Here is a 26,107-nt window from a genome sequence, read left to right on the forward strand (position 1 = left end):
AATCTTAGTTGTTTTTATTTCCAAGATGCAGATTGGAGGCATTGTTAGCATGTCTCTCCCACTTGGAAAGACAAATTGTATGTAGATATTCATGCTTTGAGCTTTTTCCAAGAAGCAACACAGGAACTTAACAGAAAGAGTGAAAGAAACCACAGACCCTTTGAAAGAAGTGATGGGCAGCAGCCTACACTGTGAACCAGATGGAAAACTCCCCATAGGAGACAGTGAACCTGCGCACACCCCCAGCACGTTACTACTACAACCAGCATCTGAGAAAACCATCACACAAAGATACTCTGCAACCAAGGAACTCATACAGAGTCTTCAAAACTGAAAGCACCCAGAGCTGAAGCCAGGTGACAATAAACTATAATAATCCATTAAAAAGTGGGCAAAGGACATGAATAAACAATTCTCAAAAGAAGATATACAAATGGATAACAAACATATGAAAAATGCTCAATATCACTAATCACGAGGGAAATGCAAATTGAAACACAATGTGATATCATCTTACCTCAGCCAGAATGGCCATTATTAAAAAGTCAAGAAATAATAGATGTTGGGATGAATGTGATAAAAAGAGCATACTTATACACTGCTGGTGGGAATGTAAATTAGTGCAACCTCTATGGAAAACAGTATGGAAATTTCCCAAAGAACTAAAAATAGATCTATGATTCAATCCAGCAATCCCACTACTGAGTATCTACCCAAAGGAAAAGAAGTCATTATATCAAAAAGACACCTGCACACATATGTTTATTGAAGCACTATTCACAATTGCAAGATTATGGAGTCAACCTAAGTGCCCATCAGCCTATGAGTAGATAAAGAAAATGTCAAGCACATGCTAGTAGTTGTACATTTTACTCCTCTCCTTTCTTCTGGTACTTTTCTAAGGAACTCACTTGATCCCCAGATGGAAGAGCCCCTCGCTGCCTTTCTTCCCTCACTATCTGCTGCATCCCTAGCTCCATCTAGTGGTTTCATACCCAGCATACGGCTCTGAGAATAGCTGACTGTGCTCCATACCGCTTCCATGACATGGAAAATCAACTAAAGTATCTGCCCCCATGGATACTGACTCAGTTCTATCCTCTGTGTGTAAAAGAGACAACTATTAAAAAATAAAGCTCAAAGGCTGGGTGCAGTGGCTCACGCCTGCAATCCCAGCACTTTGGGAGGCCGAGGCGGCAGATCACGAGGTCAGGAGATCGAGATCATCCTGGCTAACACGATGAAACCCCCTCTCTACTAAAAATACAAAAAATTAGCCAGGCGTGGTGGTGGGCGCCTGTAGTCCCAGCTACTAGGGAGGCCGAGGCAGGAGAATTGCTTGAACCAGGGAGGTGGAGGTTGCAGTGAGCCGAGATCACGCCACTGCACTCCAGCCTGGGTGACAGAGTGAGACTCCGTCTTAAAAAAAATAATAATAAACAAATAAATAAATAAATAAATAAATAAATAAATAAATAAATAAATAAAAATAAAGCTCAAAAAGACAAAAGAGTACTCATTTAATCTTCCTTTTTCTTTTTTTTTCTGGAGGGTTTTGTGGTTTTCTTAGTTTTCATGGGAAAACGTGTTTAGGAATATCCTGTCTTTGGACCCACATGTGAAATCCTTTGTGGCAAAAACGTAACATAACTGTTCAACTTAATTTGAGGAACTGGAATTTTTTATCAAATATCGCTTGAAATCAGCTTGCCATCAGTTGGAGCCAACATCCACATATGCACACACATAAACACACAGAGAGATTTTCACTCTGGTGATATTTGTTGTTTGGGGATTTGATAGGTGTTGGCTGCCAAGGACATCTGTCTGCAGCTGCATAAACCCTCTTTGTCCATGGATGTGGGCAATAGTACCATTATTAACACAGACATTTTCTCTCTACAGGAAGAGAAAGGCAACCTTTAAAAAATGATTTTTTGGCCAATTCTATTATTCCTTTCTGGTTCTGTTGCTGAGGAAGAATGCTGAAGGGGAAATCAGTGGCTGTCTTCATATCTGGGCTCACTGAGGAACTCAGCGTGTACGTTAGCCTCGGAGAGGATGAAAGAAATTCACAAACAAAACACCTCTCTTGTTGGAAATTCATTTACATGAAATAAGAATCCAGGTATGATCCTTTACCTGAACCCCACACAAGTGGCAATTGTATTACTTTGGCAGTTTAGATGGAGAAGCCTGGACCACATTTTCTGCATATAAAATTGAAAGCTCTCTGAAGACCAAGGGCAGCAGTCTTGGGTAGTTCTTGGGTATAGCTCCTATCAACATAGCACTGTGCAATGAAGTCTGTCATACATGTTTCTGGGTGAGGGTGAAGATATGCTAACCTGCACTGTCCATTCCCAGCTTCTTTTGGTTGGTTTCTTTTGGTTTGGTTATACTCTTTTCTTCCTCAGAAACCAATGGAAGGTTTGGCTCCTCCTGCTTTGGTTCCACCTGAAACAGGAAAAGAAAGAGCTTGAATCCTACTGAAGTGCTTTCCAACCACTCCTGCATGGTTGCCAAAGAAAAAGCATCAGGAAAAAAGTTCTTGATGCTGGGCACGTAACAGTACCTTTAAAGATGGACGTTATTTCAACGGAGATATTTCCAGGGATTTCTTAATGGAATTGTTTCCACCAAGAGATCCTTGGGGATCATTTTACCTACTGGAAGTGGTTCATCCAGGTTTGGAGTTTCTAATGTCTGAGTGACGCACTGCAGAGATCTCTCTAAAATACCCCGGAAATGACTGAACCACACTGGAAGGCCACAAATCCGAAAATGGGGTCGTTGGGCCTGACAACAATCATGCCCTCAGCCATATTGGGATTCTCCGATTTGCTTCACCAGACCTGTGAGCCAAATTCAAATCCTTTTCGGCTTCTTTTCAGGGATTGTAATGAAAGCATGAATTATCTCTTTCCAGATCAAAAGAAGAAAAAGAATTGGGGTTTTGTTGGGAGAGAAAGGAGAAAAAGCTGAAAGGTTCAGCCCTTACACTGGATAGGGTGAAGTTGGTTTAGTATAAATAAGGTTTTCTGATAATTACAATACAGCTCTGGAAATGTCAGCATAGCACTGCACTGAACAGTGTCCGGAATTTGCTAAGTGTAAGCCTTTATGGCATGCATGTAAAAACAAACATACAACCCTTTACACTCCCACTCAAAGTGCCTGTGCAAACAGACATAGCTCATAATAATTTATTTTTGAGTAAATGTGGTCAGATTGGCCTGGATTCAAAATCCCTTCATCATTTACTTGCTGCATGACCTTGGGCAAGTTATTCTCTGAATCACTGTGTCTACATCGATAAATAAGAGACCAGGAGAAACCTCCTGTGGGACTTGTAGATCTAAGAAATTACAGAGCAGGGAGAAAGTGGTAGTAGTCCCTGTGTCATAAATGATCCTGGATCTTTTTTGTATTCATCCACATGTCAGGGAGAGAGTCACAGGGAAGAAGTGTATGCTCTGGCCTTCTCAGAGGGTAATGCCCAGGCTTTTTCTCAACTAGGCTATACAGAAAGAAGAAAGTTAGAAGGGTCATACTGCTTCCCTCAGCCAACCTTCCCCATCTCCCAGGTTTGTGGTGAGGTATTCAGGGGATAATGCATGTATAGGGTTTGGCATCTAGTAATTGGTCACCCCTTCTTTGACACCAAACTAAGAAAGTACTCTCAAGGCCACCAGAGGGCTTCCCTCTGCCCCCATGCTCCTCCGCCTGTTCTTTCAACTCGTATTTTGTCTACAACCTAAAGTGAAATTGAGATGCCTAAGCTAGAGGCAAGATGGTGGGATGAAAAAAGTGCTGAGCTGGAAGTCAGAAGACTGGATTCTGGCCCTAGCTCTGCTACCACCTGGGTGTTTGACTTTGGGTAAGTATCTGAAATTATTTGTGCTTTAATGCCCTTCCCTGTAAAATGTTTGTACTATACAATCTTTTAGTCTTTTCACCTCTGATTTACAGTCTCTTCCTTTCAGCCCAGAATCACAGGCGAATTCAGTTTTTGATCAAAGTGAGTTTTATAGACAACTGATACATCCTTTTAAACACTAAACACTAACATTTTTTAATCCTTAACTTTATTATTTTAAACGGAGTTTTGCTCTTGTCCAGGCTATAGTGCAATGGCCCGATCTTGGCTCACCACAACCTCCACCTCCCGGGTTCAAGAGATTCTCCTGCCTCAGCCTCCCGAGTAGCTGGGATTACAGGCATGCGCTACCACACCTGGCTAATTTTGTATTTTTAGTAGAGATGGGGTTTCTCCATGTTGGTCAGGCTGGTCTCGCACTCCCGACCTCAGGTGATCTGCCCACCTCAGCCTCCCAAACTGTTGGGATTACAGGCATGAACCATTGCACCCGGCCCTAATCCTTAACTTTTACTAAAAGCCTTTTCCAAAAGCATTATTTCTCTATCTTTTTAAATAGGGATCACAGAAAATAATCTACTTTTTCTAGATGACTTGGACAAATAATGAAATGATCTATTACATTGGACTATGATATAGTGTGGCCCTGAAGGACATATTGAGGTGGGCAAGGTTCTTGAGCCCCTATATTAAATGGCCCCAGATTGTTTCTGTCATTCTCTCTGCTATCAGCTGTCACTTCTCTTTGCTGTCAGGTCTGAGTCTAATCTGTGGCCATGTTTTTAACACAGTAGGTCTGCTTCCTAGAAAGTCACGTGGCATCTATTTGGAGATCTTTGGATGGGTTAACAACTAAGTTCTGGATGTTTAGGGTTGCTGAAAGCTTGACCTCCAAATAAGTGGAATAGTGCTGCAATTTGTGACTCATGGGTCTCATCTGATTAAGAAAGAATCTTGATCTGGGCTAGGGTTGAATATTCTCTACAAATAGGTCTGAGTGAACTCCCAGATGTTAACCCAATAAGCAGTTTATGGGGGTTTAAATCATTCACTGTTTCTGCTTCCTTTTAGTCCCTTCTAATATAAGTTCCACATGGATAGGAAACCATACCCAATAGATGCAAGCTTGCTCACCCCTCTCGGGGTGTCAAGCTCAGGACAGCACCCTTGACCTTGCCAAGCTTACTTAGGGCATGAGTCTCCTACACCATACTATTTCCCTAGTAGTAGTTTGCAAAGGTTGGAACTCATCTTTTCTTATACAGGAGTTTAGTGCCCTGTCTCTTGAAGGACTTACAGTCACTTGAAGGTTCTTCTTTTGTTTGCGGGGATTTAAAGTCATCTTGTGGCGAGCAGCTGAAGAATCCAAACAGCCCTCACTGGTGGCTGGGGTGCTGAAACCAATGGGCAGCTGGGTGCTGCTGATAGAGGCAAGCGTGGCAAATGCAGTCAAGGACTGTGAGCAATCAGGTCCAGAGGATAACTCAGAGAAGCTCTGGAGAAGGTGGGAGAAAACAGACGAGTCAACCCGTATGCTGTTACTGGTCTCAAAAGTTGGATATTCTTCCGGCTGAAGAATTCCCAAAGAAGAAATCCTTCACGAACTATTGTCCCCTTTTCCTACATTTCCTGTCAATAGGCTTATTCATTAGAGGTAAGCTCCATAATTTTACTGGTTTCCTTGCAGATGAAAACAAGAAACAGGAAGAAGTTTGGGTTATTCCTCTGTTTAGAAAGCTTTCAGGGGCACTCCATTGTCCTCAGGATGGGAACACAACCACTTAATTGAGTTTGCAAAGTCAGAGCGATTGCATGTTCTCTTGTCCTAGATCCCCTTCTTATCAACAGGACATCTGGCTGGGGTGAGAGGCACAATTGGTATCAGTGAAACCCAGCAGAGCTCTGGGATTTCTATATTGGAGGGTTTGGAGGGAGGAAAATCAGGTTGGAAGAGGGCCTGTCTGCAAGGTGCATTTTCATAGACAGCACACTACCTTTTATTTATATTGACAGTTCATGGGTGCAAGACTGATGGGAGGACCCTCAGGAACTGAATGCTCCAACCTCCAGTGGGATAGTGATGGAGCCTGTAACCCTGTCCTCATTATGGCTGGCCTCCATATCTCCATACTATTTGGTTCTGGGACACCTAGTTGAATTCCTCTGTAGGACCTTCAAAATACTCTCCTCTGGGCTTCTGGACATAGCATTTTCCATACCTCAAAGAGCCTCCCCAGAGCTCTTTCCATTCCTAAGAAGATTTCAATTTCTGTTAGCAGAAGGCCCTTTGAAGATCAGCTGGTAAACTGCCTCTGCTAGATACTAGTAGCAAACGATATATTATAATTTAGCAAGTAGACAGAATCTCCAATTGTGTTTACCCACTAAGTTCTCTTCAGGCTAGTTTTGCACAGTGCCAGGGATCCCCTTGGTACTTGCAGCTTTCACACGCCTTCATGGTTCTCACCACCATTGTATGTTGATGCAGTGATAACCTTAGCTACTATCTTGGTTATGAAGATGTCACTGTCATTCCAGTGCATGGGGACTTAACATAGTGCTAATGGGTCAGGCTGATGACAAATCCTTCAGACCATTCTGCTTTGGATTCAGGGAGAAGACAGAGAAATAGTACAGTTGCCTTTTGTGGGATCAATCACACAAAAGTAGGATTGATCCCAAAATTTCCTTTACTTCTTTGTGCAACTTTCATCTATGAATTTATATACTGCCTCTTCCTGATATCGTCTAGTTAGATTATGTTATCTACTGGAAATATAAATTTGATATCAGTGTATAGAGTAAAAGCTCTTCTTTTATTGTTCTGAACGTCTTTCATACTTCAGAGTGGTGTCATAGTTCTGGTCTTTTGGGGCTGGAGGATAACATCTATGCTCCCGCTAACCTCACATGATCTGTCTTCCTTTTATCCCTCACCACATTACCAGCCATTTCCTGCTCCAGACACATTGCTGGTCTGCTGTTCTTCAAGCACTTCAGGCATGCTCTCCCCTTAGGGCCATTGTGCCTGCTGTTCCCTCTGCTAGGCATGCTCTTCCCCCATGTCCATGTGGCTAGCTCCCCTACTTCTTTCAGGTTTTGATTCAAAAGCCACCTTTTCATGGCTGGGTGTGGTGGGCTCACGCCTGTAATCTCAGCACTTTGGGAGGCTGAGGTACGCAGATCAACTGAGGTCAGGAGTTTGAGACCAGCTTGGCCAACATGGTGAAACTCCGTCTCTGCAAAAAATACAAAACTTAGCCAGGTGTGGTGGCAGGTGCCTGTAATCCCAGCTACTCGGGAGGCTGAGGCAGGAGAATCACTTCAACCTGGGAGGCGGAGGTTTCAGTGAGCTGAGATCAACGCACTGCACTCCAGCCTGGGGGACAAAGTGAGAGACCCCATCAAAAAAAAAAAAAAAAAAAAAAAAAAAAAAAAGCACCTTTTCAGTGATGTCTTCCCTGGCCAATCTATTTAAAATGTTTGAGCCACTTCATATCCCCTTCCTTACATTGTTTTTCTCCCTGTCACTTTTCTCACTATCTGACATACTATATGTTTTCCTTATTTAGCTTGCTTATTGTCCATGTCCCCCATTACAACATAAACTCCATGAAGAAGGGTTTTTATCTGTTCTATGTACTACTGTATTGGGGATACAGTACCTCCAACTGTGCTTGTAGTAGTTGCACAAGCACTACATAGTAGTTGCTCAAAACATGTTTTTTGAACTGGTGACTTGATTACGTTAAAAGCTTCCACCAGAAGTTGCCTTTCTGAGATGTCATCAGAGCAAGCTCCTCTGTTCCCTGTATTATTTTAGTTATTCTTTCTGAGGCCTCACTAGCTCCAGCCAAAGGTAGAAGGAGAAAAACAAGGAGGTCTATGAATCTGGAAACCTTAAAAGAACACTGTACAACTTGCTTTGCATGAAAGCCAACTTATGATGCCCACAGGGCAAGTAAGTATATATTTAATAAACATAAAGACCTTTCAATTCAGTTGGCATCCCAAACCCTGTGGTATAAACACTAAAGATACTTAGTTTACTTTAGTGAAACTCATTCTATAGTGTAACAGAAAAATCAGGCTCAGCAAAAATCTGGCAATTTCTAGATTGGGTATGTGCAGGACAGAGTTTATCTGTTTCCAATCACAGCCTAAGCCAAGAGTCCATCAAACTTAATAACAGCCACTGATCTCCCTGTGTTAGCTTGACTCTCACTAAGGAATCTATAGACATCAGTCTAAACACAGACCCACATCCATTCTCAAACCGGGGCTAAAAATTAAAGAGCAAAACCATCAAGCATTCTCCTCATCTGACTATGGAGCTCAAGCTCAGACATGTGATTTAAAACAGTCTTAAGAGGATCTCTTTTGTTCGGTTTAGAGTATGTTATGTGGGTACAGATTATATGTATATGTTATGACTTCCCTTAACTCACCAGTGAATTCAATAAACTATTTACACACTCTCTGGAACTCTACACAGTATTTCTCAATGTATGGTCTGGAATCCCCCAGCACCAAAATCACCTGGAACGAGTGTTGAAAAAGCACATTTTGGGGACATATCAAGACCTAATGAGTAAGAATATCAGGGGAAAGGCCTTAGAATAGCTTTAACAGGGTTTCCAAATGAGTCTTCCAGGAGCCAAAGTTGAGAACCACTGCCTAGTCCTCTAGCGTGAAGAGAACGGCTCCCATTTTCAAATATGAGTGCAGCAAGTTCAGGAATAATCCCATCAGTTGCCTTAGAACAGGAGTTGGAAATATATGGACTCCTTTTGGGAAGTGTGGCTCCTTCTTAGGCCTTCTTAGGTCCTCTTTCCCTCAGTCCTATTGGTTAGCAGCAACCTAGAAAAGTTACCACAGGCCGGGCGTGATGGCTCAGGCCTGTAATCATAGCACATTGGGAGGCCGAGGCGGGCAGATCGCAAGGTCAGGAGATCGAGACCATCATGGTTAACATGGTGAAACCCCATCTCTACTAAAAATACACACACACAAAAAATAGCCGGGCATGGTGGTGCACACCTGTAGTCCCAGCTACTCGGGGGACTGAGGCAGGAGAATTGCTTGAACCCGGGAGGTGGAGGTTGCAGTGAGCCAAAATTGTGCCACTGCACTCCAGCCTGGGCAACAGAGCAAAACTGTCTTTAAAAAAAAAAAAAAGTTACCACAGAAGCCAACCACAGGATTTTATGAGTTACACAAGAAAAGCAAATAGAATCCCTTCCTGGCAGACTTCTGAAAGAAAAACGAGTGGAGAAAGTGGGACACCTTTCTCTACTTTTCCATCCTCACTCCCCTCCAACCCTACTTCTCCTTCCACGCACTCTGACAGCCAACATACCCTGTCTGAACCCAGTCTGCATATTATTTTTTCGTTTGTATAAATTTAAGGGGTAGAAGCATAGTTTGTTACATGGGTATATTGGATATATCGCATAGAGGTGAAGTCTGAGCTTTTATTTTTACTGTAACCATCACCCAAATAATATACGTTGTACCCATTGAGTAATTTGTCATCCCTCACCCTCCTCCCTCGCTCCCACCCTTCCAAATCTCCAATGTTTATTTTCCACATTCTATGTCCACCATGTACACATTATTTAGCTCCCACTTATAAGGGAGAACATTTGGTCTATTATGCATATTATTAAGTATGGCTGAGATGTTTTCATTTCTTCTCTTGTGTTTTAGAGAGAGTTTAGCACAGACATCTTCGGATTAATATCTGGAATTAAATGGGCTCCTTGTGCCTCAACATCTGGGAGATGTGCCTGGCCTGGTACCTACTAATCCAGAATCTTCTTAGAGAAGGAACCTGGGTTGGACCTTGGGCCAGGGGAAAGGATTCTTCAGCACTGGTTAGTAGAGAGCTGGACACTCTTTTGCTATTAGCTGAGATAAGGGCTGCTCTTTGGAAAATAATAACACATTTTCACTTCTTTTTTCCCTTCTGTCAAGTTTCTAGACCTAGTGCAAAGGAGTTTAGTCAATAATGCACGTTTTGGTAGTCCTTTTTAATGATTTCTTTTTCTGTTGTATGATGCTAGGGTATCTCCTTTTGAGCAGGGATAGAGAGAAGGTTGACTGTCTTCTTGGAACAAAGGAAAGCTCTGATTGTAATGTCTTAAATAAGGGGATTACCAGGTGGCTGTCTAGGCCCAGATTTCATCAAGCATTTGGCCCATAAAGCTGTCATTCTGAGAAAAAAATACATTCCGAAACTGACACTGGGATGTTGGAGAGTTGGGTTCTATGTGAGTCAAAAGCTAAAAGCATGTGTCTATCTCCACAACAAGAAGCGACTCTTGGTGGGAAATGTGGTTCTTGGTGGGAGACTTCTGCACCAAGAGGTACTGGCACAGAGTGTGCGACCCAATAATGGCTGTAGGGATTTTAATTCCCTGGGTTTGGCAAAGTGGCTTCTGTGCCCATTCCTGAGAGTTCCTGCACAGCTGCTGCTTCATTCAAAATCTGTGTTACTTAAAAGCTGTTGTGGTCAATATTTTTGCCAACTTGAAAGTTCTTGGAGATGGAATTTCTGATATTCCTTGCAGCCCCCCTTCTGTCACAATCTCTTCAATTTCTTAACTAGTATAGAGAATAAGAACATGGACTTTGAAACCAAATAGGCCTGAATATGACATCCTAGCTATACCACTTATTGGCTGTCTGACCTTGAGCAAGTTCCCTAGCCCTTTTGAGCCTCAGTTTTCATGTCTGTAAAGTGGGAATAATCATAATACATACTTTGGTTTGTTGTTGTAAAGATTAAATAAAATTATATAAGGAAAATGTTTAACACAGTGCCCGTTACATAAGAAAGTCTTGATAAATGTTAGCTGTCATTGCTATTGCTGGGCATTGGTTATACAAAGAGGACTGCTAGAAGCCACATAGTTCAGTGAAAAGTGCTATGGATTTGGTCAGGAGTCCTGGGATCAAGCCCCAGCTCTATCTTTGATTGGCTCTGTGGCCTTGGCCAAGTCACTTCACCTTTCTGAACCTCAATTTTTTTTCATCTATAATGAGAATCTTTCCTATCGGCTTTACAGAGTTATTGAGAGAATCAAATGTAACTATATAAGGAAAATCACTTTGAAAGTTGTAAATTTGTATACAATCATGGGAGGGAGCATTATGTTCTCCTTTGATGTATTAGCGGATTTTAAAACTACAATTTTATTTTATTTTAGAGACAGAGTCTCACTACATTGCCCAGATGGAAGTACAGTGGCTACACCCAGGCATGATCATAGTGCACTACAGCCTGGAGTTCCTAACCTCAAGTGATGCTCCTGTCTCAGCCTCCCGAGTATCTGGGACCACAGGCACACACAGCAGAAGATTGCTTTCAAAAAAAAAAAAAGATGGCTCTGGGCTTCAGAGACTTATTTGTATACAATGCTGGGGAATTATGGTGTAAGCCATCCAGGTAAAGCATGACATATTATAAAAAGAGGCAAACTTGTAGCACTCTAAATTAACTCTTTATTAGCCAATTCAGTGGAATAACTTAACCCCCAAATGTTAAATAGCAGCATTTATCCTGCAATGTGACTGAGGTCAGGGAATTTAATCAGCCCAAACTTTAAGCTTTAAGAATTTTACCCTGACAATGTATATTGATAGCTTATCTTCACAGGTGTGGGATAAAGGGCAAAACTCAAACTCATCCCTCTGCTCATCTGAGACAAATGCATATTTGATTGCTTCTTCTGATGTAAAAATGCAGATTCACTGAGGAAGATGAAGGCATAAGTGACTATTCCTCTACCCCTTCTCACATGTAAATTGTGTATTCAGTGAAAGGCTGATCAAAGACTCAAAAAAATGCAACCATTTGTCTCTTATCTCCCCACATCTTTTAAAAATGTGTTCATCTTTCCCCAATATCTGCCTTTTCCCCTTTTAAACATTGAAGCCCTCAAAATCATCTTTGGAGAAAGGCATAGACCTGCCTCCCAGGCGCACATCCTTAACTATGGCAAAATAAAATTTCCAAATTGTTTCTGACCTGTCTTAGGTACTTTTCTGGTTTACAAACTCAACAACAAAAAGATAAATAGCCCAATTAATAAATGGGCAAAGGAGAATAGATATTTCTCCAAAGAAGGTACACAAATGGCTAACAAGCACATGAAAAGATATTTAACATCATTATTTACTAGAGAAATGCAAATCAGAACCACAATGAGATACTATTTCACACCCACTAGCATGACTATAATTTTTTTAAAACAGGAACCTAACAAGTGTTAGCTAGGATGTGGAGAGATTGGAACCCTCATACATCGCTAGTGGGGATGTAATGTAAAGTAGTACTGCTGTTGGGGAAAACAGTTTGGTAGTTCCTCAAAAACTTAAACATAGAATTACCATATGACCCAGCAATTCCACTCCTAGGTATATACCCAAAAGAATTGAAAACAGGTGTTCAAACAAAAATTTGTACAAGAATGTTCATAATAGCACTATACACAATAACCAAAAGGTAGATAGGACACAAGTGTCTATCAATGGATGAATGGCTAAACAAAATGTGGTACATCCACATAATGAAGTATTATTTAGTCATAAATAGAAATGAAGTACTGATAAATGTCACGACATGGATGAACCTCAAACACATTACGCTAAGTGAAAGAAGCCAGCACAAAAGCCACATATTGTATGATTCCATTTACATGAAATATCCAGAGTAGGCAAGTACAGAGATAGAAAGCAGAATAGTTGTTGTCAGGGGCTGATGGGAGATACGAATGGTGAATGACTGCTTAATAGGAACTGGGCTTCCATTTTGGAGAACCAAACAGGCTCTGGACCTTGATAGTGGTGATGATTGCATAACATTGTGATTGTATGTACTGTCACTGAATTGTATATTTTAAAATGGTTAAAATGGTAAATTTTATGTGGTCTGTATTTTACTACAATAAAAAATGTTATCTAATTCAATCCTTCCACTAGTTCAGATTATACATCCCAATTCATCTGATTTAGTGGCATTCTGCAGAAAATACTTGTAGTCATAGCCCAGATCCATAAAACGATAAGCATCCATCCACCTACTACCAGTCTGTGCTTTAACTTTGGTTTTAACCTAATTTGTTTCTTTGTTGACATTATCTAACTGAGGGCTGCTTCACTTCATAGGATCTTTTAACATCAAAATAGAGTTTTGTTCTGACTGGCCAATTCTCTTCCTTATAAATTAGGTTTCTGTTTACTTTTTATTTCCAAAGGTTAATCATTCTAAACTCTACTTCGCTCTCAGAGCCCTTTCAAGCTCACCAACAACCAATTCAATTAAACACACATTAGTTTGAGAATGGAAGTGTTGATATGGGCACACACTACTATACGCTGATTGATATCATCTGATTGACAAACCTAGACATATGAAATAGACACATCACCCTCTCATGTGTCAACTGATTTTTCACATGGATATGTGTTTATCAAATAATACTATATGCCCTAATCTCTGATATTTTTTGGATTTCTAAGTGTAGAGTCTATGTTTCAGTAAAAGTCTGTATTTTTATCTTCATGAAATAACTCAAAACACCTGTAAACTATTATTTTTTCGAAAATACTATCTTCCCTTGCTTATACATTAAAATGGTGATTATTTGGTTTGTAGAATTGGATGGAAAACCACCATGCAAATCAAAAGCCAAGAATGTCAGCTCCTTCCCCAATCATCCCCCTAGTGTTGAGCTCCAGCGGGAGAATAGATGATACAAGAAGAAGTTATGCCTCTGATCTGTGAGGCCCCTCAACCTGCCCCTTAATATACACTCACCTGAGTCGCTGTCAAACTCTCATGTGGTAAAGCCTTCTTTTGTGGATTCTTAGGTGACTCATCATCAAGAGAGATTTCTACCAAGTTCTTAGAAATTATGTCAGGTTGGATAACAGGTGGGATGATGCTGAGTCGGCGTCGGCGCGATGGTGGGTTCTATCAAGAGGCAGAATAGAAGGAACAAGTTAAAACCTGTGCTCTCTTCCCCAAATTAGTGGTTTTCTCTTATTCTTTAATAAGAGAGAGGAATCCAAAGTTGGTTGAAGGACTAAGAATCCAAAGTGAAAAAAATAAGTCCAGGGAAGAATTTCCTACCTCCCCATCTTCATTTCCAGTACCTACTCAAACCAAAGACTACTAGCCTTGATTTCCCCTCTGGGGTGCTGCACACTTTTTCCAATCCCCAAACAAAGACAGAAACTTCAAATTGCTTGTTCGTGCAAAATCAGAATCCTGATGTTATCTCCTTACTGATGTTAAATACAAATCTCATTTAGTTCTGATCTTTGTTTTAATGTCTGAATTTGACTTTGGAAGTCCAGTTCTCGTAGAGGCGAGTCTTCGAGTTATGACCTGGAATTGGCATCCAAACTACACTCTTTGCTCCTATTATTCCAGGAATTATTTGGATTGAATCTTGACTGTGTTAGTTGCTTATCTTAATCCTGTCAAGAATGATTTTCTGGGATTTTAAAGAAAATCTACAGAATTTTATAATCTATAGATTTTAAAGAAGATCTACGGAATGGTTTCCTAAAGGGACAAAAATTGATCATTTGGGCTTTCCTTGGGATTCAGCAGACAATGTAGTTGATTCCATTTTGAAGAAAATGGCACACTTGACTTTGAGGCACTGGTCCCTGCCATGGTCCTCTTGATGTGGGTCAGAATCCCTGCTTTTTGTCTTTAACAAATACTGGCTAAGCATCTACAGTGCATTACACCCCATTCCAGGAAATGGGCCTACAACAATAAACAAAACAAATTCTTGCTGTCATGAAGCTGACATACTTGCTTCTGTTGTAGACTCTGCTCAGCTTGGGGCAGATAGCCTTCAGACACTGTAGCCAAAGAAGGAACCACAGTGAAGCTTACCAAGGTTATGCTCCTGGGGTGCTCCTGGCCAGGTACTCCAGTGCTTCCTTATTACTACCAGGCCCCATTGGAAGCTCTTGGGGAGAGGCCATACCAACCAACTCCAAGCCCAGCTTTAATAATAATAATTACAATAATGACAACTAACTTTTACTAAGGGCTTACAATGTGCTAAGCAGGGAGTGCTCTCCATAGATACATCTCACTGAAGCCTCACAACAATTCTTTGAAGCATTTGCTATTGTGGGCTCCATTTTATGGATGGGGAAAACAAAGTTTGAGAGATGGTGTAACCTGCCCTAATTCTCCCAGTGGCAGAGCAAGCATTTGAAAGGTCTGTCCAGCTTGATAGCCCTTGTTCTTGATCACTGTGAACTCATGTCTCCTAATTATAAGGGCCAGAAAGGGAGAGCCCATACTGAAGCCCAAGTTCAAGACGTTTAAAGGCAACAACCAGAACAGATGGTGTGCCTGCTTCCTTAAGAAGGGCTGAGGGACAGTCAAGCCCTGAGCAGTAAGAAAAACTGTTTTGAAGTCTCAGTTTCTTAAATGACTAAATTCAATTTGATTCAACGACAGCAAGATACTGATAATCTGCCGTTGTATCTTTTTAACGATTTGTGCTCAAATAAAGGGAACAGAAAATGTCTCGGAGAGTAATGTAGGCATCTACATTCCTAACACTTCAGATAGGACATCAGGTGAAAATCTGGCAGGAAATAAAATTGGCTCAGTGTCAGTATTTCTGACATAACCGTATACCTGGATTTGTTCTTTCACAATCTCCTCGTTGTTCTGAATGTCACTTAATCCATTAGAATCCTGCCCCTTCAAGAGAATTGACCCCACTGGCCAATTCCATGCTTGCCCCAGCTTTTATGTAGCACTGGGTGTCAGGACCCTTGACTTAATGCTATCAACCATCCTTCCGTTGGGGTTGTCATTTTGGTACTTAAGGGAAATTTCCCATTCAAAGGTCAGGTTGGTTGTTGATGACTTAGGTCCTATTAATACCCTATGCTGTCTTCAGCCTTGTTTCCCAGGGTATCAACTAAGGGATCAGGCCAAAAGTGTGAGGTGTAGGCCCAAGCCAAACATTTAAGAAAGCTTGTCTTTAGGCTATTGTGGCCTTCCCCAACCACTTCCTCATGAGAAGTAATGCCCCTAGAATATTTTCCTTTAATTTTCACAAAAAATAATTTTTTAAAAAAATGGAGTATCTCTGCTATATGAGTCTCTCTGTTGCTGGGACTAAGAGAGGAGGGGAAAGAAGGAGGAGTCCAAGAAACCAGTTTCCTCTTTCTGAATGTGAGAACCCTGTGCCACTTGGTCATGGTCATGAGGCTGCAGGGAGTGTAACTATGGAGGTGAGTGAAAGCTAGTGTTGATGTTTAAAACTGATGATTGAATAGTTCATGGAAGTGACTTTTTCTGCTATAGTACAAGAGGGAAATAGTCTTCTGACCCTAGGGGCTGCTTAACAACTTTAGGGTCAACACCATCAGTGTCTATCTCAGTGTTTTCTCCTCTATAGCTAATGGATCCAGAGGAAAGGAAACCAGAGTGAGAGATGTGGGGTCTTAGCAGACATGTCAGAAATAAGCCCCACTTACCTTTTGCCAAATGGAAAATAATCATCTCCCCAGTGGAGAAGGGTCTCCTCCTTGTTCTCTTCCCACTTACACAGGGACCTTTGGGCATAATTCCACCCACAGGCTGAGATGGGGAAGGCAGCTGTTAAGGGTTGTCTCCTTTACAATATCTTCAGCTCCCCCTGAAGAATTTCTGGATCAGAGCTATAGTCTGACTGAGCAATGGATCCCTACCATAAGTTTAGGATTAGCTGGAGGCAAGATGCTACATACATGCTACATTACGTAGGCGCTAAGGTGTACCCTTCTTTCTGTCCAGGCAGGTATAAAGAAGTTGAGCATCTTGGGGTAATGGAAAGATCATGGGGTTTGAGTTTAATACATCTGGGTCAGATTTCCAAGTCTACAATTTACTACCAGGGTGGGCTTGAGCAATATCTTTAACTTCTCTGAGTCTTCATTCAATCCTCACAAGCAACCCTTTGAGGTAGATGTTAATATTATACCCACTGTAGATGAGGAAAAGAAGGCTCAGAGAATTTAATCAACTAGCCCAGGGGTCACACAGCCAGTAAGTAGCAGAGTAGGAATTCAAGCATAGATCTGTCTTTCTGACTCAGCTGCCCATGCTCTGAACAATTCCACTTTGTTACCTCAGTGATCTTGGGGCCAGCAACCCAGACTGCACTTGTAGGCACATTTTGAAGCACAGCTCCTGACATGGCTCCAGACACAACTCCAGGCACATTACTCCTAGGTTTAGGCAGAGTTCTGGAAATATAGGATCTCTGTGTAAGAGAGAGAGAAAAAAACTTGAGGATTGGTATGCCAGCACATAAACAGTGGAATGTCGCTGCCAAAATAATTATTCTTATGGTAAGTTAAGAGAAGTGAATATAGGCCAGGCACGGTGGCTCACGCATGTAATCCCAGCACTTTGAGAGGCCAAGGCGGGAGGGTTGCTTGGGCCCAGGAGTTTGAGACCAGCCTGGGCAACATGGTGAAACCCTGTCTCCACAAAAAGTACCAAAAAATCATCCAAGCATTACAGGCCTGTAGTCCCAGCTACTCGGGAAGCTGAGGTGCGAGGATCACCTGAGCCTGGGAAGTTGAGGCTGTAGTGAGCCATGATCATGCCACTGCACTCCAGCCTAGGTGACAGAGTGAGACCTGTCTCAAAAAAAAAAAAAAAAGAAGTGAATATGGCAATACTAATCAACACTGTGTGCCAGGTAATAGGCACATTATATATTTATAGATTCTGTCGCTCAAGGCTTACAACAGCCCTGTGGGGGTAGGATCAGCTGAGAAGCAGAACCAAGTTCCCACTCCTTTTAATTTTGGCAGGGTTAGAGTAGGGAACAGAAGAGAAGTAGTCCAATTAGACACTGATGCTCGAGTCCACTATTACCTGCTGAGGTCTGCCTCTCTGGGGATCCATAGAAGGAAACATTTTACTTGCTGATCTTTCAGGCTCAGGACCCAACATGAAGATGCTATCATGGGATAGGGCTTTGCTCCTCATGCTGCTCTTGGCCCTGGACAGAAAGGAAAGGTCTTGTAAAAGCAACCCAAGGGCCATGGGAACTGAAGACAAATGTATATTCATAATATGGCCTACCATAGATACCTCAGAAGGAGAACAGGGATGCATATGTGCTGACATAGAAAGTGGCTCATGAGATAGTAAATGAAAAAGATAATAGTATGGTCCCATTTAATATATACACACATATATAGTTCATATTCAAAGAAAAAAGTCTAGAAGGATATCCACAAATTGTTAGAGGTGGTTCCCTCTGAGGAATGGCACACTAGGGACAGGAATGAAATTTTCATTTTCTACTTCATGTCCTTCTGTATAATTTTAATTTTTACATTATGAGCATATATCCTTTTTACATAACAGTCTTACTGAGATATGGTTTACATGCCATACATTTTGCCCATTTAAAGTATATAATTCAATAGTGGCAATTCCGGGGAATGGGAGGAAAGGCCATGAGTTTTGCTATTATTGCAGGGAGAATTATAAAAGATCTTTCACATCCAAATTTCTCTCGTGTTTTTGTTTTGATTTAAAAAAATATCAAAGATCTTCACAGATACAGGAGGCTTTAATTCATCAGATCCTTTCCTCTTTCACACAAGAGCTCTATAATATATCTATCCTATTTTCAAAGTCATCCTATGTACCACCTGCCCCTCCCTTCCCCAAGCTTGCTAAATCCAGATGAAAATACCTTCTGATTGGGAATGGTGCCAAGTTGATGACAATTACGTGTTAAGAAAAATCAGAAGAAAGATAAAAACAAATGAAAGGCTAAAGACATGAAAGACTCCTTTTTGGAGTGTGGTAATATATTTTACCTTTAAAAAATTTCAACCAAAGACATCACAGGAAGAGCAAACTACAGACCAATATCTCTTATGAATATAGATGCAAAAATCCTCAATAAAACACTCACGAACTGAATCCAACAGCTTATAAAAAGAATTATATACCATGGCAAAGTAGGATTTACAAAGAATGATTGGCTTAATGTATGAAAATCAGTGAATGCCAAACACTGTATCAATAGAATATAAACAAAAACTATATGACCATTTCAATAGATGCAGAAAAAACATTTGTAAAATTCAACACCCTTCCATGATAAATGCACTCAATCTTGATAGAAGATATCTGTGACAAACCACGGCTAATATCATGGTGAAGGCTGGATGTATTCCCCCTAAGATCAGGAACAAAACAAGGATGACTGCTTTTATCATTTCTATTCAAGACAGTGTATGGGAGATTATAGACAGGGAAGTTAGGTAAGAAAATGAAATTAATGCCATCCAGAATGGAAAGGAAGAAGTGAAATTATCTCTATACATAGATGACATAATTTTGTATATAAAACTCTTAATAAATACACTAAAAATGACTAGAACTAATATATGAATTCATCAAAGTTGAAGGATGCAAGTGTATTTCTATACACTTGCAATGAACAATCTGAAAATGAAATTAAGAAAACACTTCTATTTACAATAGCAACAAAAGAATAAAAACTTAAAAGTAAATTTAACAAAAGATGTGCAAAACTCATAATCTGAAAACTATAAGACACTGATGAGAAAAATGCCAAAGTCCTGAATAAATGAAAGGAAATCCCATGTTCATTCATTGGAAGACTTAAACTTGTTAAGACGGCAGTACTTCACAAAACGATCTACAGATTCAATGCAATCCCTATTGAATTTCATGCTGGCTTTTTTTTTTCCAGAAAATTGATCTTAAAATTCATAGTGAAATGCAAGGGACCACAAATAACCAAAATAATCTTGAACAAGAAGAACAAAGTTGGATAACTTATACTTCAATTTCAAAGCTTACTATAAAACTACAGTAATCAAGACAGTGTAGCACTAGCATAAAGATAGACATATAGATCAATGAAATAGAGTTGAGAGTTCAGAAATGAACCTATACATCTATGGTTGATTTTCAGCAAGGGTGCCAAGACTATTCAATGAAAAAAGAATAGTCTCTTCAACATATGATGCTGGAGCAACTGGGTATCCACATGCAAAAGAATTAAGTTGGACCTTTATCTCACACCGTATATAAAAATACTATAAAGACACATGCACATGTATGTTTATTGCAGCACCATTCACAATAGCAAAGACTTGGAACCAACCCAAGTGCCTATCAGTGATAGACTGGATAAAGAAATGTGGCACATATACACCATGGAATACTATGCAGCCATAAAAAAGGATGAGCTCATGTCCTTTGCAGGGACATGGATGAAGCTGGAAACCATCATTCTAAGCAAACTAACACAGGAATAGAAAACCAAACACTGCATGTTATCACTCGTAAGTGGGAGCTGAACAATGAGAACACAGGGACACAGGGAGGGGTATATCACACACTGGGGCCTGTTGGGGGGTGGGGGGCTAGGGGAGGGATAGCATTAGGAGAAATACTTAATGTAGATGATGGGTTGATGTGCCCAGCAAACCACCATGGCACATGTGTACCTATGTAACAAACCTGCACGTTGTGCACATGTATCCCAGAACTTAAAGTGTAATTTTAAAAATTAACTCAAAATGGATTAAAGGCCTAAATATGAGAGCTGAAACTATAAAATTCTTAGAAAAAACATAGGAGTAAATCATTGTGATCTTGGATTTGGCAATGGATTTTTAGATATGACACCAAAAGCTCAAGTAACAAAAGAAAAAATAAATAGATAAATAGTGATATGGTGGGCCAGGCGCGGTGGCTCACGCTTGTAATCCCAGCACTTTGGGAGGCCGAGGCGGGCGGATCACGAGGTCAGGAGATCGAGACCACGGTGAAACCCCGTCTCTACCAAAAATACAAAAAATTAGCCGGGCGTGGTGGCGGGCGCCTGTAGTCCCAGCTACTCGGAGAGGCTGAGGCAGGAGAATGGCGTGAACCCGGGAGGCGGAGGTTGCAGTGAGCCGAGATCGCGCCACTGCACTCCAGCCTGGGCGACAGAGCAAGACTCCGTCTCAAAAAAAAAAAAAAAAAAAAAATAGTGATATGGTTTCGCTCTGTGTCCCCACCCAAATTTCATGTCAAATTGTAATCCCCACATGTCGAGGGAGGGACTTGGTGGAAGGTGATTGGATCATGGGGGCAGTTTCCCCCATGCTGTTCTCGTGATAGTGAGTGAGTTCTCATGAGAGCTGATGGCTGAAAAGTGTGTGGCAGTTCCCTGCTTGCACTCTGTCTCTACTGCCACCGTGTAAGACGTGCCTTGCTTCCCCTTTATCCTCTGCCATGATTGAACTGTGAGTCAATTAAACCTCTTTTCTTTATAAATTACCCAGTCTCAGGTAGTTCTTTATAGCAGTGAGAACGGACTAAGACAAACGGATTTCATCAAAATTAAAAATGTTCCTGCATCAAAGGTTACTAGCAAGAAAATGAAAAGATGATCTACATAATGGAAGAATATATTTGCAAATTATATATCTGATAAGTCTTGGATCTGAAACATATAAAGAACTCTTTCTTACTAATAGGAATTCTTTTTATTGAATTCTTAAGGAATTCAATAATAAAAATTTAAATAACCCAATTAGAAAATAAAAAAATGATGTGAATAGACATTTCTCCAAACAAGAAAGATATACAAATATATTTTCCAAAGATATACAAATGGCCGACAAGTACATGAAAAGATGCTCAACATCACCAGTTGGCACGGAAATACAAATCAAAACCATAATGACATGCCATTTCACACCCACTAGAATGGCTAGAATCAAAAATTCAATTCAGATAATAACAAGCATTGGCAAAGTTGTGGAGAAATTGGAACACCCATACACTGCTGGTGGTGCCCCCATACATTGCTGGTGTTAAAATGGTCCAGCCACTTTGGAAAACAGTCTATCAGTGCCTCAAAAGGTTAAATATATAACGGCCATTTGACCCAACAATTCCACTCCTAGGTATATACCCAGAGAAATAAAAACATATATCTGCCCCAAAACTTATACACAAATGTTCATAGCAGTGTTATTCACAATAGCCAAAAGGTGGAAACAACCCAAATATCCATTAACTGATGAATGGATAAAATGTGGTATAGTCATGCAATGGACAGTCATGTGGTATAGTCATGCAATGGACAGTCAGTGGCAAAAAGGATGAAATTCTGATACATGCTACAACATGAATGAATCTTGAAAACATTATAATAAGTAAAAGAAGTCAGTAAGAAAAGACCACATTCCACTCATGTGAAATGTCCAGAATAAGTAAATCCACAGAGACAGAAAGGAGATTAATGATTTCTAGGGCCTGGCAGGCGTTGGGGGAAGGTTGAATAGGGAGGACCGGTCAATGGGTACAGGAGTTTATTTTTGAGGTGATGAAAAAGTTCTAAAATTTATTATGATGATGATTGCACAACTCTGTGGATTTACAAAAAATGTTGAATTTTACCATTTGAGTGGTTTATTGTATAATATATTAATTATATCTCAATAAAACTGCTATCAAAAAAGAAATCAAGTTCTTGATGCATGATTTTAAATAAATGACCCTTGAAAACATACTAAGTGAAAGGAAGCCAGTCAAAAATAGCCACATACATATTGTATAATTCCATTCATGTGAAATGTTCACAATAGGCAAATCCATAGAGGCAGAAAGCAGATCAGTGGTTTGAAAGAGGAGAGGGGAATAGAGAATGACTGCTACTGGGTGCAGGGTTTCTTTTTAGGGTGATGAAATGTCCTAAAATTGGGTAATAGTGAAGCTGCACACGCTAAAAGGTAGAACTTTGTAGTATGTGAATTATATTTCAAGAAAGCTGTTATATAGAAACATAAAAATTTTAAATGATAAAGTTATTCCTGTTAGGTAAGAGAAAATGTGTATGTTTATATAAAAGATGAGACTAGACACGAAAAAATAAAGGAAGAACAGAAGAAAATAAGCAAGTAAGCTGATACATGCTACAACATGACTGACTCTTGAAAACATGCTAAGTGAAAACATGCTAAGTGAAACAACCTTTGTATGATTCTACTTACGTGAAATATCCAGAATAAGCAAATTTATAGAGGCAGAAAGTAGATTAGTGGTTATTTAGGGGGGAAACTGTTAATTGGTACAGGGTTTCTTTTAGGGAGGGATAGCAATGTTTAAAAACAGATAAAATAAACTTTAAAATGTTTAAATGCCCTTTTTTGTACTTATTATCTTCATTACGAAACAATACATATATGTTGGCACTTAAAAAAAAATCTTCAAATGGTAACTAGAGTAGCAGCTTGGGCATTGTGGGGCTAGCACCCGCCCTGTCATTATGAGCCTGTGGGGCCTTCGTATGGGTATATTTGATAATGACACACTATAAGGACAATCTCATGTTATGGGGATTAAAACAGAACCCGCTCTAAGATGGCTTGTGAGCCAACAAGAGAGGAGAGGAGAGAGATGTCTGCTACTTTTTACTAAACTCCAACTTACCTTTTCCCTATAAAACTCTGCTATCCAGGTGGCCCTGGTGTTGGAAGCAACGTAGTCTGCTTTATAAAACAGCAGTATAGCAGAAAATTACTGTGACTCTCTAGATAAACACTTAATGGGCATATATATGATTGACCCAGCATTGAGAGAGTAATGTTTCCAGACATCGCTATATACATGCATATGCTCAGTATGCACACATAACACGCTTTCATTCACTGCTGCTCTATGATCTACTGGCTCAAATCAGGTTCAGAACCAGTGTAGCATCTGTGACTACCTTGCCTCCTCTGCTTTTTACAGAAAAACTGAGAGGAAATCTTGGGCTATGAGTGGGCTTAGAAATGTCTCTCATTTCCATGCTGTGCATTAACCAGAGTGAAACTGTTGAATTGGCTCTATAGTGCCAAGCCCTCCCTGATCAAAAGATTAAATTAGCACCAGTTGTGGCCAAGTTTGTCAGAAATGAAAACTCTTGTCCACTTAACATATCTAGTGCTCATTGATCTGTTCCCTAGAGGCAAAAATAAAAATAAAAATAAAAACTCCCAAACAAAATCTCAGCCTTAATTAAGGGCAGTGAAGTATATTATTACAACAGCACTGATTAAGAAATCAAATGAAGGAACGGGATTTGTCCATTCCATCAGATACGGCTTAATACAGTCTTGGAAATAGATGCTGGTCCTATGGTACAGGCCAGGGGAAGGCTGGTCATAAGTTTCGTTATGATTGATTGCTTCAGTGAATGAAAAAAGCTGATCTCCCTTCTTCGGAGTGACATTTTCCAGGGTGTCTTCCCCTAGCACATTAAGCAAAAGACTGAGATCAGGGGTGAACTTCAGGCCCCCTAAGTTAAATTCTTTGAATTTCCTTGCACACAAAAAAATCCCCCCTTCTCTCTCTCTCTCTCTCAAGTTCACGTGCGCATACACTTCTGGAAAGGAAGGAACAAGTAAGAGGGAGAAATGTAGAACTTTAGCAGAGATAATAAACCCGAATGCCCCTCCTCGACCTCCCCCTGGGTTTTAGCAGGGCTAGTCTTAGTCTTACTGAACACTGCAAGGCAATGGGCTATAATAGTATTACTTGTGAGGTACTACATGAACCCCTCTTTCAAAACCGTCTCCCCTACTCCCAGTAAGACTACCTGAAATTCCTCACACTGGATGCACTCATGACGGTTGTTCTTAAGGAGCCATATATGATAACTATCAGGCCATTATGTTATAGAATGTATTGGGGGAGGTACTGGGGACAGTATAACATGTCAGCTAACTGCCTCATTCCCTCAAGGCTTTGCCTGGTTGGAATGGGCAGCAGGACCGGTGAGCTCTGTGGGGAGTCCAGATAAGTCTGGCATTTAAGGCCAGGAGAACAGGCCTAAGTAGAACTTCATAGAGGGGGATCTGATTGATCCAGAGACAGCTGGGGATCCTAGGTGTCCAGATAGCACAATAGGATGTGGAAATTTGGGCACTGCAGATGAATATCTGAATAGCGGTGGCAGTGGTAGCTGGAAACACTCTTCCCTATGCCCCCTGTGACTATAGCATTTCCCCTAGTCTCCTGAGATGGAGGGAGAAAGGGATCTGGGTTGTTTGCTTGCATGTGTGTTTTTACAGCAACACAGTGATTTCATGCTCATGACCCACCCCACTCCCATCTAGATAGCTTTACTATATGAGGCTTTCATCATTTGTCATGAGATCTTGGCTAGATCTGTAGTCTGAGAGCCAGGCAAGCAAACCAGACCAAGCCTCCTGAATGACGTAGGCCCTTCTTACCAGATCAAACAGGCCTTCAGCTCCTCATTGGCTGCAGGCCCCACATCTCAAGTTATTTTAGTTGCGACAGGCAGGGCTTCCCTGAATATCTGCACCCTCTTATTCAGTGTTCTTGGCAAGTGGGGTATGCATTTGCCATGCTCCAAGCCACTGAGCTGTGCAGCTCAGACAACAAACATGCATATGCACACAGAGAAAAGCACCACCCCCCTCCCCCGGACATGACTGCATTGGCAATGGCTGCAAGCCTGGCCCCACAGGTGGGGACTCTTGGTGTCCCTGGTGATTTGGCTGCTGAAAGGTGACCTAGATCCAACTGCCTGCCTCTTCCCGTGTCCCCATCACTCTCCACCGCATCTGAGCTGACCTGGCCTTAGTTGGTTGATTTTCCCGAACAGGCTCCCGAGAAGAGATGTTAATGTTGCTGCTGGACAAGCTCAGTTCTAGCATTTCTTCTTCCTGGGTATCTTCGGCTTCTGTTTTCTTCTTCTTACCAAAAAAGCTCTTAAGGGCTTTAAATTTGAATTTCTTCTTTCCTGGAAGTGAAAAATGAAAATGAGGCAGAGTGTGATGGTAGAAGGGAAGACAGGAGAGGAAATAGGGCCTTCATGAGAGGAATGAGGACCATGATCCCACTCAGGTGGCCTGCAGAGCTTGGACTCAACCCCAATGCTGACAGCACCCTTCAACATTCATTTGATTAGTCGTCCCCTTAATAACTCAGTAACAAAGTATCTGAGTTACTGGTAAAAGCAGAAGCCCAGGCCACAGCTTGTGATCTCTGGGCAGCCGCTATTCAGACCAAACTCACTAGGAATTCACTTGCCTCTCAATTTCAGCTATTAACATATATACCTCTTTCTTTGTCCTAAGAAGTTCATTCATGTGAAGCAATGATTGAGCCAATGAAAGCAC

General features: G+C 40.9%; 1 protein-coding gene across 1 annotated transcript in view; it reads right to left on the reverse strand.

Moving 5' to 3' along the window:
* The window catches only part of KIAA1210 (KIAA1210 ortholog), a 37,719-nt gene extending 11,991 nt beyond the window's left edge, over positions 1-25,728 (reverse strand). Inside the window, exons 1-6 of the mRNA XM_058441841.1 lie at positions 25,560-25,728; positions 17,802-17,928; positions 17,044-17,178; positions 13,704-13,859; positions 5,178-5,375; positions 2,349-2,457 (exon numbers count right to left, since the gene is read on the reverse strand). Of these exons, the coding sequence (XP_058297824.1) occupies positions 2,349-2,457; positions 5,178-5,375; positions 13,704-13,859; positions 17,044-17,178; positions 17,802-17,928; positions 25,560-25,642 (808 nt within the window). The 5' untranslated portion in view covers positions 25,643-25,728. The remainder of the gene's footprint in view (positions 1-2,348; positions 2,458-5,177; positions 5,376-13,703; positions 13,860-17,043; positions 17,179-17,801; positions 17,929-25,559) is intronic.
* Between the last annotated feature and the right edge of the window lie 379 nt (positions 25,729-26,107).

The sequence above is a fragment of the Hylobates moloch genome, unplaced genomic scaffold, assembly GCF_009828535.3.
Source record: "Hylobates moloch isolate HMO894 unplaced genomic scaffold, HMol_V3 SCAFFOLD_7, whole genome shotgun sequence".
NCBI lineage: Eukaryota > Metazoa > Chordata > Mammalia > Primates > Hylobatidae > Hylobates > Hylobates moloch.